This window comes from Mobula hypostoma, chromosome 9, assembly GCF_963921235.1.
Source record: "Mobula hypostoma chromosome 9, sMobHyp1.1, whole genome shotgun sequence".
In the NCBI taxonomy this organism is placed as follows: Eukaryota; Metazoa; Chordata; class Chondrichthyes; order Myliobatiformes; family Myliobatidae; genus Mobula; species Mobula hypostoma.
The window spans coordinates 41,731,782-41,749,905 of record NC_086105.1 but is presented as its reverse complement, the minus strand read 5'-3'; the positions used below and the strand labels follow the sequence as shown (position 1 = coordinate 41,749,905).

General features: G+C 40.3%; 1 protein-coding gene across 1 annotated transcript in view; it reads right to left on the bottom strand.

Annotated features, from left to right (window-relative positions):
- Nucleotides 1–18,124, bottom strand: part of LOC134351676 (ADP-ribosylation factor-like protein 8B-A) — a 103,327-nt gene that overhangs the window by 66,427 nt on the left and 18,776 nt on the right. The window contains exon 2 of the mRNA XM_063058158.1: nucleotides 9,975–10,055. Within this exon, the coding sequence (XP_062914228.1) occupies nucleotides 9,975–10,055 (81 nt within the window). The remainder of the gene's footprint in view (nucleotides 1–9,974; nucleotides 10,056–18,124) is intronic.

Below are 18,124 nucleotides of genomic sequence, written 5' to 3'. Positions count from 1 at the left end.
GTAAAACAGTGGTACCTTTCACTTTATTGAGTAGAGGCAAAAGTTGCAAAAATCATTTTAGTAGAACTTCAAGAATTAGTCCCAATGCACCTTTCTACCATTCAGCTACTATTGAGTCTATTTTCAAAGCTTTATATTGCTGACCAAGTGCTCATTCTAGTTATCAAATAATTTTCAATCAATAGCCTTTTCAGTCACTGTGATAAATTGAAAAGGATTGAGGTATTTAAAATATTATAGCATCTATTCTTCTGTTGTTTGTATGAATTATCACCAATAACTGGAAAACTGAAATCCAGAGATTCTTAATTCAAAACATTGCTGTACTATCTTAAGAGGATAATTCTCATCGTTTCTTCTTTGGCTCAGCCATTTAAAAATAAATAAAGTTAGTATTATTCATTTCCTGCGGCGAAGAGATGTTTCTAATCTGGTAGTATAGCCCAGCAGCCAATTAATCCAACATTCACAACACTGTACCCTGTACGTAATTAGTTCACTCACAATTGTCAGGACCAGTCTGTAAAAGCTGGTGAAGCAATTCCACAAAAAGTTTGAAGTCAGGAGTATTTAAGAAATTTACTGGGTCATCAATGGAAAGGAAAGACTTCAGGAGTAAAGATGACCACACATTCGAGAAAGAAACCAACAAAAGTACAATGGGACAAATGGCTTCACTATAAGTTTGAATTTTCCAAAATTCAACATGCAAAACTCAAAGTTGCAAGTCAGCATTCCCAGAAACTGAGCTCTTCTTCCATCAAAAGTGCATAAATATTTTACATTCCCTTATCTGTATTTCCCAGTTTCCCCAAATATTTGAATACTGCTGATCCATTGAAAGGATCCGATAATCAGGCCTAAAAATAACTATACTATCTCAATTCTTCATCACTATTAGATTTGAATGCCTTTTTCCAGATATTGTTAATTGGCTTTTCCACATTAATCATACTTCTTATATCTACAAATAAGGCAGCCAATTTATATTTCACTTGCAATGCTTTAAATTTTCTTAAATATGCAAAACTCCTCCCTGCTTAGCTATAAACTCCAACTCAATAGAGAGAACATGTCAGCTATATAAACAGTATAATACAACTACTATATAAAGACATCCACAGTATAGTAAATATAATATAAAGACATCCACAGCATAGCATTATATAATACAACTACTATATAAAGACATCCACAGCATAGTAAATTTTAAGTTGTCCCATTCAGGCCTAAAGAATTAATTGCTCTTGAGGATTTCATACTCTTGTGGGATAACATCTTTCCTGACAAGGGGGGGAATAACTCTGCTTGCCAGCTGAGACTTGGGCTGCGAAATAATCTCAGGTTCTGGAGCTGATTCAATGGTGGCTGTAGGAGTTGACTCTGGAACTGCAGGAAGTAGTTCTGATAGTTCTAGACACCCTTCTTCTTTTTTCTTCTTCTAGTTTGTACAGCTCGATCTTGGGAAGGTGCTTTTAGTTCACTGGAGTGTTCTTTTATTAATCCTTCTATTGCTCCCTTTGCAATCTGATCTCTCCTCATGGATTCTGCATCCATAACAACACCCAACAAATCACAAACAAGAGAAAATCTGCAGATACTGGAAATCTGAGCAACACACACAAAATGTGGAGGAACTCAGCAGACCAGGCAGCATCCATGGAAAAAAGTACAGCTGACATTTTGGCCCAAAACATCGACTGTACCTTTTGCCATAGATGCTTCCTGGCCTAATGAGTTCCTCCAGTATTTTTTATGTGCATCACCCAACAAATTCTCGTTTTTGTATCTCCATTGACTCCTTTCTTTTTGGCCTTCTATTCATTAAGATGGGCTTTGGTCTTTTCATCTACCTTTCCAAGCATCTTTTTTTGAACTCCGTGCAAAAACCTTAATGCACACAGAGCAGAATCTGCTTTTTTAAAATATATACTCACAAAAGCCAAATGCTTGCAACTTTCCTGAAGCTCCTTGAACTCTTTTTAGCTTAAAACCAAACCACATTTCACAAGTAACTGCGTGATTAATATTTAATATTTGTAATCCAGGGAGTGTGAAGCGCAGAATCAAATATCACTGTGATGATTGTACGTTCTAGTACCAATTGTTTGGCGACAATAAAGTATAAATTATAAAGGATTAACATTATCAGAAGCTTTCTCAGATATATTGCCTCTGACAAAAGCTGCTGTAGTTGGACCACTGCTTTCATCACTTTCACAATTCCTCTAAGCAGCATAGTCCTTCCTTGGTCCAATATACTTTCCAATCAGAGGCACAGAGGTGGGCAAAAATTCATGGTATACAGAATGGAGACAGTTGTTGCATCATCCAATAACTTTCTTAATTCGCTAAGTTGACTTTATTACAGTGGATGTGGCATGCAAACGGTAGATGGATCTCCAATCAAGTTGTAATTATCTCAGCCACTCACAACACCACATTGATGGTCCTTCCTGTTTTTACCACATACAAGCCCAAAGTGGCTTGTCAGTTGTTGTTTTTCACTGTTACTAATGTCATTATCACAGGAGTTTTCTTTTCTCCAGCACAAGTCCTTAGCTGGATATCTGCAAGCCTCAATTTGAAAGGCTATTAAAACTCAAGTCGTGGAATAACGGAAACAGGCAAGCCAATATCCAATTCTATTTTAATTAATTTTCCATTCGCTTCTGGTGCAAGCCATATTGCTTGTCTGTTGTTTGTTTTCGCATTATAAATCTCAAGGCTACCCATTCCTACATCACCCTCATCATTATTAGATTTTTCATCTACAGTATGCAGATTAGTGCTCTATCTGAAACTGCAACTTGGGATTTTATCTTTTTCCCTTCCCTGTGCAGTCCATTTATTTTTGCTTGCCCAACATGCTCTTTCTATGTGACCTACTTTGTTGCATTTTCTGCAAGTTTTGCCTTTAAACGTGCATTGGTCTGGTATATGCGAACCCTGTCACAACAGTATCACAATTTGTTCAGCCAGGCTGATTTCTGTTTAGGCATTGCAATTTTGTAAACACTCATTTTCATTCCTGACTGCAACTCAACTGTGTCTCTCTCTGCTGTTTCCATTGATAAAATTTCAACTGCTGTTTAAATGCAAGTTGTGCTTCAGTTAATATCAGTTTTTGAATGTTGTCTTGTAAGATTCCACACACTAAGCAATCTCTCACGAGCATCATTAAGCCCATTATTGAACTGACAATGTTCAGACATGCTCTTCAATTCAGGCACGTAGGCTGAAATGGACTCTCCTTCCTTTGGTTCTGCTTATGAAACCTAAAACTTTCTGCAATTTCTGCCAGTTTGGTTGGAGCAGTCATTGGATTTGTGTGCCTTCAAATCCAATGCACTCAGCAAAATTAGTACTGGTTTCTCATTGGCTATTCCATTTGCTTTAAAATAGTGCTCAATTGATTCACTATACAAAATCCAGTTATCTGTTGTGGAATCAACCACGCCAACCTAGCCAATATAGCCAGCCATTTCTGCTCCTTTTTTTTTAATGATTATTATCACACAGTACTTACTATTTACGAAACCGAGGAATTCTTCCACTTTCTGCCATTTTTTAAAAAAAGAACTTGATCATGTCTTCCCTTCTGAAGAACATGTGCTGCATCGCTTTTTAAAAAAAAAACTCAGATGTCTAGTTGCACTTCCACAGATAGGGAGTTGTCTCAGGTTAGTTGTAAAAATATTCACCACTACTATGTTTGTAATTCCAAAACATTAAACCAACAAACAGGACAAGACAGGAGTCCGAAATAAGAGTCAAACTTAGTTCATGTTTACAACAAGTGAAGCACATATGTATCACATGGTAGTGTCATGACGTATGCAATTCATATATTTTTACATATAAGCTGTAGTGAATTACTTAAACAAAGAATGCTTAATCAACACATTTACAAGATTACTCAAATATTACTAATAGCTTAAATACACATCAAGTACCAAGAAGGGCTCCACCATTCTGAGATAACCGCAAAGTTGTACAATAGTTTTGCTTTAAACCCATTGTAAACTATTACTGAGACGTTTTTAAAGAGAGGTTGCAGATGACAGAGCAGGACATCACTAAGTCTAAGGATAGGGAAGTGCATGATGCCATTAAGGAACAATGAAAACCCTTTGCATCATTTTAGAAGCATGTAACTGGAGGTAGGAAGAAAAACTCAAGATACTCCATGGTCTTGAGGACCTGAAGCCATTGAGTTAATTTAAGAAATACTGCAAAATATAATGGCTAAATAAACCAATTCAATTTGCTTTTACAGTGATTTTTAGAACTTAGTGTTGAAAGATGAGCACTCTCCTTCTCAAGTCATTGAAAATTTATTTAGTCATTACGTCCAATCAACCATTCTGTTATTGTGCATTCTTACAAAGCTGCTCTGTTTTCAGATTTTTCTCAAATTACAGGTGAACTAATCTCTCTGAAACAGAAGTGTCCTTCAATTGTGCAGTCACCCAACAATTACACTCGGCTTTGCAAAACATATGTGTTCACAAACAGTTTAAACCAAATGCCTTCTACACATCATAACTCAAGTTGTCTCACTGTCTTATTAAATACACATCACTGATACCACAGGCAACTGTGCCAGTAGAATTCACACAGACACAGGCCTCTTCCTGGTTCAGTGCACCTGCGTCTTATGCAAAAAAAAATTTGTGTCATTACACAATCACTTGCCAGCTCTTCAAGGGGATACAAATAAAAGTATATAATAAAAATATATTTAAAAAAAACAAAGGAATGAAGAGAGCCACACAGAGTTTCAAAACTCAGAGGATTACAAAGAACACAGCATGAAAGAGGAGTAGCCAAGGGGACAGATTGAAGAAGGATAAAGCCATAAATTCATACATCAGGGGGTTGTTCGAGGATATGACTTTGGAAAAGGATTTGCACAGCAAAAATAAATAGAAATTTAGGTAAATTCTCACAATCAGGTTTCAAAAGCTGTTATGCAAAACTCTCAAAATAATATAAAAAGCAGGGAACTTAACTTATATTAATGACAAATGCATTTCTCTGGCACCAGCCCTCTCAGGTGACATTTCCCCCTCCCACCAATAGCATATCACACAGGTTACTTGCATGGCAATGGCAGGGCATGGATGTGCCTTCTGTGCTCATTTTGACCATCAAAACATGGAGCAGGGGTTCCAAACCCGGCTTCCACGTCATAAAATGATTGGGAACGCCTGACATGGAGGGACCATCGTGAACTCCAACATCCCCCGATGATCCCGTGATTTCAGTCACTAAAGCAGATGTGTGAGCATCCTTCAGGAGGGTGAACCTACGAGAAACACCCGACCCAGATGGGGTACCTCGCCAAGTACTAAAGACCTGTGCTGATCACCTGGTTAGTGTGTTCACTGAGATCTTTGACCTCTCGCTTCTGCAGTGTGTGGTACCCTCCCGCTTCAAGCAGGCTTCAATTATACTAGTGCCTAAGAAGAACATGGGGACCTGCCTCAATGACTATCACTCAGTTGCACTTACATCCACAGTGATGAATTGTTTTGAGAGGTTAGTGATAAAACATATTAACTCCTGCCTGAGAAACGACTTGGATCTATCTGCTCAGATTTACCTATAGGAGCAACTGGTCCACAGCAGATGCTATCTCATTGGCTCTTCACTCAATGCTGGAACATCTGGACAGCAAAGATGCATACATCAAGATGCTCTCTACTGACTACAGCTCAGCATTCAATACCATTATCCCCTCAAAACAAGTCAATAAGCTCCAACACCATGGCCTCAATACCTCCTTGTGCAAATGGATCCTGGACTGCAGACCCCAGTCAGTTCGGACGGGCAACAACATCTCCTCCATGATCTCCAACAGCACAGATTCACCACAAGAGCTGTGTGCTTAGTCCCCTGCACTACTTGCTTTACACTTATAACTGTGTGGCTCAGCACAGCTCCAATGCTACATTTAAGTTTGATGATAACACCACTGTCATAGGCCAAATCAAAGGTGGTGATGAATCAGCATACAGGAGGGAGACAGAAAATTTGACTTAGTGGTGTCATACCAACAACTTCTTACTCAGTATCAGCAAGATCAAGGAGCTGATTATCGACTTCAGGAAAAGGAAACCAGGATATCCATGAGCCACTCCTCACAGAAGGATTAGAGTTGGAGAGGGTGATCATCTTTGAATTCCTAGGTGTTATTATTTCAAAGGACACAAATTATGGGAAAAAAAAGCACAGCAGCACCTCTACTTCCTTAGGAGTTTGTGGAGATTGGGTATTGCATCTAAACCTTTGGGTAGCTACTATAGATGTGCAGTGGAGAGTATATTGCCTGGCTGCATCACAGCCTGGACTGGAAACTCCAATGCCCTTGAACAGAAAATCCTACAAAAAGTAGTGGATACTGCCCAGTCTATCACAGGTAAAGCCCTCCCAACCATTGAGTACATCTACATGAAAAGCCATCGCTGAAAGGCAACATCCATCATCACCACCCAGTACATGCTCTCTTCTCACTGCTGTCATCAGAAAGAAGATACAAGAGCCTCAGGATTCATACCTCTAGATTCAGGAACAGATACGACCCCTCAATTGTCAGGCTCTTGAACCAAAGGGGATAACTTCACTCGTCCTTTCATTAAAATGTTTCCACAACCAATGGACTCACTTTCAAGGACTCTTCTTCTCAGGCTCTTGATATTTATTGCTTACTTATTTCTCCTTCTTTGTACTTGCACAGTTTGTTGTCTTCTGCACTCTGGCTGAACACCATAGTTCGGCAGTCTTTCACTGACTTTGTTATGGTTATTATCTATAGATTTCTTAAGTATGCCTACAACAAGTTGAATCTCAGGGTTTTATATGGTGACATGTGTACTTTGATAATAAAATTTACTTTAAACTTTGAATCTTTGGCCAGTGGTTCCACAGATGCCAAACACCTGTCCATCAATGGACTCATCGCCAAGTTGATAGGGCGATGAATGCAAGCACCCCACCCTTCAGCTTTGTAGCGGGGTGACTGGTGTATGTACATAGCCCCACTCCTACTCTAGTATTGAAGATAGATGACTTCATTAATAAGTGGCTTGCTTTAAAAATATCTTTATAGTTATGTTTTTATTTGTCATCTAATCTTCCTGTCTTTAAAATATTGTATTTCTTGAAATCTATTAGAATTGTCAGAAAGCCACCCAATCATCTGGCAGGGGTGCCTCAGGTTCCCCAACACCTCATCTCCATCATTAAGCATTGTACCCTATATCCTGAGATTGTTACCTTTGTTTCTTTAGGCACCCTCCTCTAGCCAAGAGAAAACACTGTGAATCCAATCTGCTGAATGCCATCAGCATTTTAACTGTTTCAGTGAGGTCGCCTCTCATTCTTCTAAACCCTAGTGAATACAATCCCAGTCAACCCAATCTTTCCTCACACAGATTATCACAAAATCATCAAGATTCACAACCCCACCTAATTTAGAAACAATACAGCTGGACCTCTTCCACTGGGCAGAAGATACAAAAGCCTGAAAGTATGTGCCACCAGGCAAGGACAACTTCTACCCTACTGTTATAAGACTACTAAATGTTTCCCTAGTAGAATAAGATAGACTCTTGACTTCAATCTATCACATTCTGATCTTGCATTTTGTGGTGTATCTGCACTACACTTTCTCCATAGCTGTTACACTTAATTCTACATTATTACTGTTTTACCTTGTTCTACCTCAATGCAATCTATCTGTAGGAACAGTGTGCAAGAATAGCTTTTCACTGCATTTTATTTCATAGGAAAATAATGAACAAAATCTAATAATGCAAATCATTGATATATACTGTGCATAAGCTGGGGCTAAAGCACTGGGCCTTAAAGTAACACATTTGGCATTGCATGCCATCCCTAAAAAGACCCATTTATTCCTAACAACACACACAAACTTCTGGAGGAGCTCTGCAGGCCAGGTCAGGTAGCAATTTTTCCTAGTGTTTGTCAGCCGATTTTCAATCCATGCTTGTTTACTACCTCCATTTCCATATGCTTTCATTTTGTGCATTTTCCTATGTGATACTTTACCAAAAAACCTCTGAAAAATGCGAAGTCGCCACATACGCTAGCTCTTTCTCATTACATCCTCCCAAAAAAGAAACTCCAATAGATACTTGGAACACAACTTCCTTTTCATAAATCCATGTTGACTTTCTCCAATCCCATGGATATTTTTAAGTGTCCTGTCAGCACATCCTTTATAATTGACTTTCTAACTTTCCCTTCTTTTGTCATTAAGCCAAATAAATCATAGTGACCCATTCTCATTCTCCGTTATTTAAAAAAATGATGGGTTATAGCTGTCACCCTCCAGATTGCAGGAACAGTTGCATAATTTTTATGACAACTAATTCATCACTATTTCCTCATCTGCTCGTTTAGTATTCTGGAATGTACACAAGACATGCAGACAATTGGCCAAGGCCCCATCAGATAAATTATTTCTGTGGCATCACATTCTAGTCATGCCTTCAGGAAATAAGAGAAGGGAGAGTGAGGGGGGTGGGGTTGAACCCTGGAAAAGAATACCTTTTGCTATAAGGTTAGCAAGTGAAGAGGGATATGTAGCATTAAATTGATGAATGTGAAGTACTAGTAACCAGCATTGCTCTTGGAGAGCAATAGAAATGCCAAGTGATGGCATGGAGGAAATAGGAACAATGTGATCCAGCAACACATATTGATCACAACCACAAAAGAAGATTTAAAAATATAGTTTCACTATAAATGTACAATCTTTTTTGTGTGCAGAACAGCATCTCTGAATGCACAACATGTCAAATCTTGAAGTAGATAGGTTATAGCAGCAGAAGACCATGAACATAGAGTGGCCACTTTATTAGGTACAGGAGATACCTCTAAAGTGGCTAACAAGTGTAATTGTCTTTAACTCATAAATGTCATGAATGCACCCTGCCTCCTTTTCCTCTACAATTTCACAACTACTGGAGAAAGTTAGGCAGGATTCAGCGGTAAGCATGGAGGGTCAGAAGTAAAGGAGAAGTGGCGGCCATATAAGAAATGACCCCAGAAAATAAAGAGGCATCAGTGTGCTAGACGGATAATTGGGTGGTGATGAGATGGGGAGGACACCTTATCAAGCTAGAGTGGTGGCTTGAAAGAGAAGTGGTTGGGTTTCAGATATATGGATGGGGTCTGGGATATAGTAAGCCGGCTGGTGGTGTAGTGGCATCAGTGCCGGACTTTGAAGCGAAGGCTCCTGAGTTCGAATCCAGCCGGCTCCCTTGCACGCTTTCCATCCATGCTGGGTTGAGCATCGAGCCAGCAACTCAGCCTCGTAAAAATAAAAAACACCGTCATGACGGCGTCCCAATGACTCCACTCGGAGTTAAGGGCTTTCTCCTTCTTCTTCTCCTTCTTCTGGGATATAGTAACAAGAAAGATGAATGGTGGCAGTGAACATCATGTAACTGAAGGCATATCTACTTGCAAGAAGAGGAGCTGCTTGGTCTTCCCTGCTAACAAGCCTTTTTAACTAACACCAGAACCTGACTAAAAGAGGCTCTTAGATAGACACATGACGATGCAGAGAATGGAGGGATCATATAGAAATGAAAGTGGTTTAGTATAATTTGGGATAGTACTCACTCAGACATAATGGGCCAAAGGGCCTGCTCCTGTGCTGTATTGTTCAATGCTCTATTCACATTTTTGATAAGACTCAATCACATTTCAGATAAGCAAGTAGCACAGAAATACATTCTTCTAAGCAAAAAAATTCTAACCCAAGTTTGCCTGACAAAAGCAAGCACATTCCACACAAAAGGTGATCTATTACTGAACCAAAATTAAAAAGGTACATTGTTCAGTGACAGAGGAACAGCATACACCCAAGAGCTTACTAAAACTTAGTTTTGCTGCAGAGCAAAATAAAGAGCATTTGGCAAAGTACTCCATAAACCTACCTTTATGGTGACATTTCCCTTAGTCAACTTCCTCATGTTGAAACCCACTGTCGGAATCATATCTTCAGTGAACTGGCCAGACTGTTCAAAAAAAGAAAATAATTCATATTTAAAAAAAGAAAATAATTCATATTTTAAAAAAGAAAACTATCAACAATGTTTAAACTTCTTTTGCTCTTTAAAAGTAATTTTTCTTTTACACAAACTTTTGTTTTTGTAAAGAAAATGTATAATTTTCTTATCGATATCTTTCATTTTATAGGATTATTGATCTTTAGAACAGTTTATCCCAGGCAATTGTGGATGCTGAGTCACTAATTATATTTAAAGCATTCTTGAACTGCAGAGAAATCAGTTATAGGACAAAATTAGAGGAAAACTGAACTGAAACCAAAGATTAAATTACCTATTACCTGACTGAATGGCATCACATGCTGGTAGGCTGACTGGCTAATATTCCTTGTGTTCTTACAATTTTATCTCAGTGATACAAAATAAAAGATATCGCTATTTAGACATCCAGTTCCAGCATGATGTGTAACTGTATCAGCTGAGCACAGACAAGTGAGAACGGCTGTTTCACTGATCACTTAATAAAACTACTCCCAGTTAGGCAATCAATGAAATAAACGTAGACATGTATACTAAAATCAGCACCATGTAGCGTCCGGCAGAATTCCTTTCACAAGAGGATTATTAAAATACAGAAGGCAAGCAGTTGAGCTGATTTTCAGAGTTCAAGAATAAATCAAAATTGTGTAAAGACAAGGGTATCAAAGAATATGAGGAGAGGGTAGGGGAAATGGTTGTACATCAATAAATCCATTACAGCAGACGAGCACACACCCTGTTGTCTGTTCCTTTGCTGAAATTCCATGGACTCTAGCAGAACAAATCACGATGTTCAGGTTTATGGAATCTTAGATCCAATGAAGATCCTGTCATAAACAAACACGAAGCGTACCCGCAAATATTTGGTTTTCCCATAACACAAACCCAATGTGTATCAATCTAAAAATGCTTTAATTTAGTTAATGGGATTGAGCTAAGCAAATGATTGGTGTCTTGACTATGATGGGTGGATTTTAAAAAAGGGATCTCTCCAAAATAACCAGCCTCTTGACCATTCCCAAACTAAGGTGCTAGAACATCTTTTGGGGAGATTACCTTAAAACTCTTGGTTACCGCCTCACTATCTCCCTTCATGCTGCACCATTATTTGTTTGATAATGTTCTTGTGAAGTTCCTCGAAATGCTACACAAGTGAGCACCAATGTCTGAGAAAACTCACCCAGAAGCCAAATGCTCTACTTCACCAAGTCAACTATACGCACTTGAAAACTGCATTGCTGAGACACCAATCGGACACAGGGTTGCTTCATTGTTTTGTATCCAGTACCATCACTGTGTCCCAGTCCCTTCCTCCATTGGAAAACATATATCCCTCTATAGAATGAGGACAGGAAACTGACAGAGATTTATCCTTCCCCTGTTAAGTGACCTGACAATAATTCTTCTCTTCTTAAACATTCCTTCAGGATTGAAGATAACATGCTTCTGCTCTTAAAGAGCGAACTGGATCCTCAGTCTCTGCTGTAGGTGGGACAAATGGTGCCCACCCTGCTAGGCAATAAGGGAGGTGGTGCTCTCCTTCCATTATTTTCACTGGGCTTCCATGTGCTTCCAAGTAAAGAGAGCTCACAGCATCTTCTAGGATACTCTTGTTCCACTTTCATTGTTCATTTTATCAAAATGGTCATATTCTGGTAACATGGCAGCATACGTGGTCACTGCTGCCACTCCGGGTCCAACTAGTGTAACTTTATGTCCTTCATGTCTTTCCTAAAAACCCACTAGCTAGCTGCTCATTTGCAAAGGAGCTGGACTTGGTGCAGACTGTGCTGCCACCTGCTATAGGAAGGGGCAGAGTCTGTGCACAGAGGCAGTGTGCAGTCTAATAAATTCAGCGAGTGATTGTCTTGGGCATTTTTCTTGTGATTGCAAGACCCTGATGACATTGTTACTGCAAGCCCAGTTCACTAGTTCATTGGCGAGACTGACTGCACGGGAGCTGTGTTGCCTCCGTTGCAGCCCGGACAAGGCCCTCAGGCTGCAGGGTCACCTGTTGCAGCCACCCAAGGGAGAAACGTTGCAGGTGGTATGGGAGAGAGCAAAGGCATGGCAGGCACGCTGAAGTCCATGCTGGGTTGTGGTCTGGCCCCTCCTGTGCTGCCCTCCAGTTTGTTCAGTAGAAGACAAGCTGGATTGCATTTGTCTGCAGCTGCACAAGCTGATAAATGGATTGCTGCGAGCTTCTTGCTGACAGCATCCATGCACCATCAATCTACAAGACATGACACTTAGGGACTTGGAAATATTATATTTTTGTGTGTCAATATATGTTTACTGCTATGCTGCTACCTTACACATTCTTTAAGTGAACTGTGCTGTGTATGACTGTTGGTACTTTTTTTTGTACCTTAGCCTCGGAGGAACACTGTTCTGCTTGGCTGTATTCACCGACAATCAGGTATGGTTGAATAACAGTTAAACTTGAACTTAAAATATTCCTAAAAGTCAATAGGGTTGTTGTACGTTTCTCCAGGAAGACTTAGACAACATTCTTGACTGGTTTTCTGTCCTCCTAGTAATCTCCTGCCTGGATGGAGCTCAGAACACAATTCCTACTCCCAGAGCATGGAATGGCCTGTCCATACGGTCCAATTAGCACCTTGATGTTGACAATGTTTTCCTGCAGACAACGCTAATGTTCACCTGCCCCGGCAATGGATAAGCAACATTGACTGGGAGTCCGCAGTGCTCTGAGGACCTGCCGTAGGTAGATATGTCTATGAAGCATACAACAGGGTGTGGGTATCATCATTGCACAACAAAGCTCTGAAGTCTTGACCTTAGAGGGCTCTTCAGGCAGCAAAGGTTCTGCTGCTGCCCTAGGAACAAGGGGGAATATTATCAGCCACGACTATCTTTGCTGAGTTATCGCTCCCAGGATATGGCGACTGGTTCCTATTTTCCTGTGTCTTACCATGGACATCTATTGATGGGGACTAACACAATTGGATGTGACACCCAATGACCGTTGATAGGCGAGACTAAATCACTTAGATAAATAAATATAATGTAAAAAGCTCAAGTTCCCTCTTTTCACCTTAACGCAAGCAAACCTAAAAGATAAATTTAGTTTTGACTGTGAGAAAATTATTTAATTAAGTAGTAAAGCTGTGGTTGATGAACCATGGAGTAAATGAAACACTAATTTACGCTAAACCGTTCGAATTAAGTTTCTGCACAACTATTAAAATGGTCAAAAGGTAAATGGATTTGGATAATGGATCTTGGCACGAACCATCGCTCACTCCACCCTGTCAAGTTTGTGCTTGTCCATTTGACCAGGTGTATAAGTACTGCATACTAAGTGCAAAATGACCCTGTTTATTTTGGGATATAAAACAAGGAGCCTTGTGACTTTCTACAAGATACATTCATGAATGAGAATTGCTGTTTGTGGCCATCACTTCCAGAAGTACAATTCCTGCATGTGGAACCCACGTAATTCACACGAATGACAGCGCTGTGTTAGTGTAACAGAGGGGTTTCACCTGAGCTGGGCCCAGCCCATGGAGTTCATTACTTTGGAACCAGATCCAGGAACGTGTCCTTCAAGTTAAAAATTCACCTTTAGCTGCTGCTCGTTCTGAAGTACCCCATCTGACTTTGACCTCAACCCAGCCCCAACCACATCGTGACACTTACCAACTCACCCATCTGATTGTGACCACCACAATGTCAGTTCATTGGCCAAATTCAAGCCCCTCAATCACTGATCCCATCTCTCCAGTACTCTGATTCTGCTCATCAATAATACCCTGTCCTACCCTGCCCCCCCCCACCAGAGCATACAGAGAAGAGGACTTTGACGGTGTTAAATATACGTGGCCTGCACTATTGCACGCAGCTCCTTCACCTTCATGAGTGGCAGTGTGCCCTCATAAAATACAAGCAGTGGCTCACTTCTCGTGGCACATTTATCATGTCATTGCACACCCTGGAGAATTTCTAGCCGAAGATCTGCACTATTTAGATTGTATAAAGATTAGCTTTATGTGTCACATGTATATCAAGACATCAAAGCATACAGTGAAATAGTCATTTGTGTCAACAGCCAACATTGTCGGAGGATATGCTGGGGACAGCCTGCACTGTTTCTATGCTTCTGGCAGCAAAATAGCATGCCCTCAAGTTACTAGCTCTAATGCTAACCCATATGCCATTGTGACCCCCAATCCAGCCATTCCAACTTGGCTCAGCAAAGATATTGGAGCTTGAGATGCCAACAGCCTACTGGGTGGAAAAGGCCAGGTTTGGTGTTAAGTGAGGAAAGAGAGTAATGTCAAATTCACTTGGTGGATGTAGCCAGCAGTCCTTGGTGCTTTTTGATTTGCTTTTGTCATGATGAAACTGATATCCCAATGGAAATTAAGCAGACATTCAGGACCACAATATCTTTCGGCCATGAAAGTGCTGATCAACGAAACTCTGCATCACAGCCTTCACGTGCATGGAATCCAGCCCAACAACCATTAAAGTGCACGTAGAAGGGAACATGCTCACTGTACGAACTAGACGAAGCACAGCCAGCTATGCTTTGGAAGCAGCTTCGTCTGTTCCAGCCCACTGCATACAGGAGCAGCTCACTCTATCCTGCAAATATATGGCACCAAGTGCTCTACACCCACTAACAGCTGCTGCACCACAGCCATTAATTTTCACAGACATGAGACAGAGAAATGAGAGATACAAAAATCAATTATGTAATCCATATCATGAAATTAAGATGGATGAACCTTCTGAAGCCAAACCTACAGTTTCAAGGAGGCAGAGATATTTGTTTAAACAGACAAATAACAAGAAGGGGGTCCAAGAGCGGATTCCAGCATAGAAAATTTCACTTAGCCCGCAGACAGAAAGAAGACCTCAAACTATCCTCGGGGAGAAGAGAGTATCACTAGGGCGTTAAAGTGTGCAATGAACGAATGAGCAGTGATGATGAAGAGTAGTCAGATTTACAAAGCAGAAACCACTGTGTGAGGTCAGCTACAATACTCTAATGATTTAAAAGTCTAATAAGTTTGGTATATTAGATAAGCTGTCTGTAATTAGGAGGGTCAAAAAGAAATGTTCTCGATGTTGACACAACTTTTTCCATTTCAACATAAAAATGTAAGTAGTTCATACGACATGGACACAGTCTGTCATAGGAGATTTGAAAATCATGAATACAGAATTTATTTAAATAAATATATTTTATAATTAGATCTACATACTAACCATCTTCTCTCAAATAGTTCTTGTTTTACTGTTGTTTAAGCTTGTATTCTATTCCCAACCAATTGCCTCAGCCTTTCAAAATCCTCCAGGTTTAAATGCCTGATCCCCATTTTCTCAATTCCATAACTCCCTCAGAAAACCTCTTTCCTCAAGTCATGAGTTCTGGACATGCTCTTAATTCTGTGCTGCATCTCAATAAGCAAACAAACATAACAATTACATTAAGGGTAATGCACGTACTGCTAAAATGTAGTGTATCAGAGTACAACTGGAAAGTCAAATCACAGTAAGAATTTCGCAGTAAACAACAGGGCTCTGCGGAGTGTTTTAGAGCAGAGGGACCTTGCAGTTTAGGCACTAGTTCCCTGAAAGTTGAGTGACAGGCAGACTGGGTGGTGTAAAAGTTTTCTGGCAAACTGGGCTTCATTGGTCAGGGCATGCAGTACAAAGCTTGGGATGTCGGCATACTGGTGAGGCTCCATTGGCGAATTGTGTTCATTCTCGGTCACCGTACTGTAGGACAGGTGGTATTTAACTGGAAAGAGTGCAGAAAAAATTATAAGAATGTTAGCAGGATTTGAGCAGCTGAGTTATAGGGAGAGGTTGGGCAGGCTAGAACTTTAATCCTTGGAGCATAGGAGTTTGAGAGGTGATCTAATAAATATGTATAAAATCATGTGGGGCACAAATTGGGTGAATCCTCTCAGTCTTTTCCCCCTGGGGCTGGTAAAATCAAGAACTAGAAGACATGGGTTTAAAGTAAGAGGGGAAAAAATTAATAGGAACGAGAAAGACAGATTTTCTTTTACACAGAGGGCAGTGTGTATGGGCGATGAACTAACAGAGGAAGAGGTTGAGGCAGGTACAATAATAACTTTTAAAGCACAGCTGGAGAGGCGCATGGATTGGAAAGATGTTGGCCAAACTCTGGCAAATGGTAATAGCTTGGATAAGCATTTTGGCAATTATGAACTAGCTGGGCTGAAGGATCCATTTCTGTCTGTGTGCCCATGATCAATTTCTTACTCAATTAAGCCCTTTTTGAGATAGTGTGTCAAATAAAATGATAAAATGAGGTCATTTTTGAGGATTTAGAAAAAGTGGTTCTGAAGTAGCTCAATAAACAGCTCGTAGGACATGGAAGTTCTAAGGCTGTGTGCCCAGAGACCCGAGATCTTTGGGCACAGAGCTCAGAAAAAGTGACGCAACTGACTTTTCACATCGTAAACCAGCGAGTTGTTTGTTACGTCTTCCCTCTCGTTGTGAAACGGAGACACCCCTTTCTCCCTTGTTTGGGAGAGAGAGCCTGTGGTATGTTGAATACCGGGTGAACAATGTAGTCTTTGGAGTGCTGCAAGTCTGTGTCTTTGTTGTTGCCTTGCCAACGCGGTGCTCAGTAGCGGGTGCCGATGCTTTTTTTTTGCCAGTGGGGGGAGGGGGGGATTGTTGCTTGCTGCTGTTTACGCATGGGAGGGAGGGAAGCTGCGGCGGACTTCGGGGTTCTAACAATTAACTGTCGTTCATTCTTTGGGGGCATTCCTCTGATTTCATGGATGGTTGTGAAGAAAAAGCATTTCAAGATGTATATTATATATATTTTTCTGACATTAAGTGTACCTTTGAAACCTTCCATGAAAAACTCTCAGATCTCACTGAAAAAAGGTGCCAACCAGACTAGATTTATAATGCAGATAAAACTGGAAGGGTTTACTAACAAAAACACTTCCAATTCAAGATGGAATAATGTGCCTTAAGAGTAATAAAGACAAGTTAATCCCCAAGTGCTGTGTAAATGCAACTGGCTCACATTGACTCATCCTGCATGTAATTGGCATGTTTGGAAATTACATATTCACATAAAGGATTTTTCTTCTTTTTTTTTAATTAGGCCATTTGGCCCATCAAGTGTGCTCTGCCATTCAATCATGGCTGATCCTTTTTCCCCTCCCCTCCGCAGCGTTCTCCCCATAACCTCTGATGCCTGTCCAATCAAGAATCTATCATATCAAGCTCCACCTTAAATACACCCAACAACCAGGCCTCCACAGCTGCCTGTGGTAACAACTTTCACAAGTTCACCACCCTCTGCCTAAAGAAATTTCTCCACACCTCTGTTTTAAATGGACATCCCTCTATCCTGAGGCTGAGGCCTGGACTCCCGTACCATGGGAAACATCCTTTCCACATCTACCATGTCTAGGCCTTTCAACATTCGAAAGCTTTCAACAAGGTTCCCTCCCCCTCATCCTACTAAATACCAGTGAGTACAGACCAGAGCTATCGAACATTCCTCGTAGAATTGAAAGTACTTATATGTGAATGGAGTGTTTCCACCAGAAACAGCAAGGTTGGACTTTTCTGAAGACTAGTTTGACAAATGTTTTGATCTGCACATCCTGGAACACCAGTGAACAATGTGCTTATCAAAATAGGCTGTCCTAGTGGTTGATGTTACCACCAAATGTATTTGTTTAATCCAACCCAAGAACCAGGGATTGGCTGCATACATTAAATGGAATTATTAACCTGAGTTGTTAGTGAGGGAAACTATGCAAACTCCTTTTGGAAGTATTTGAACATCTTTGGTGTGATTCATAAAGTGATCAGAGAATGGAGCCCACTGTAAACTCCGTTATGTAGATCAGGCCATGCAGCAAACAGATGGGGGTGAGAATGTTGCCAAAAAAAATTAGACATTAATTGCTATAAATCTGGATAATCTTGTCTGGACACAAGAGGAATTTTAGAGATTCACATGAATACTTTGCAAGGTTGTTGGTTTTGAGAGTAACATTTTTATC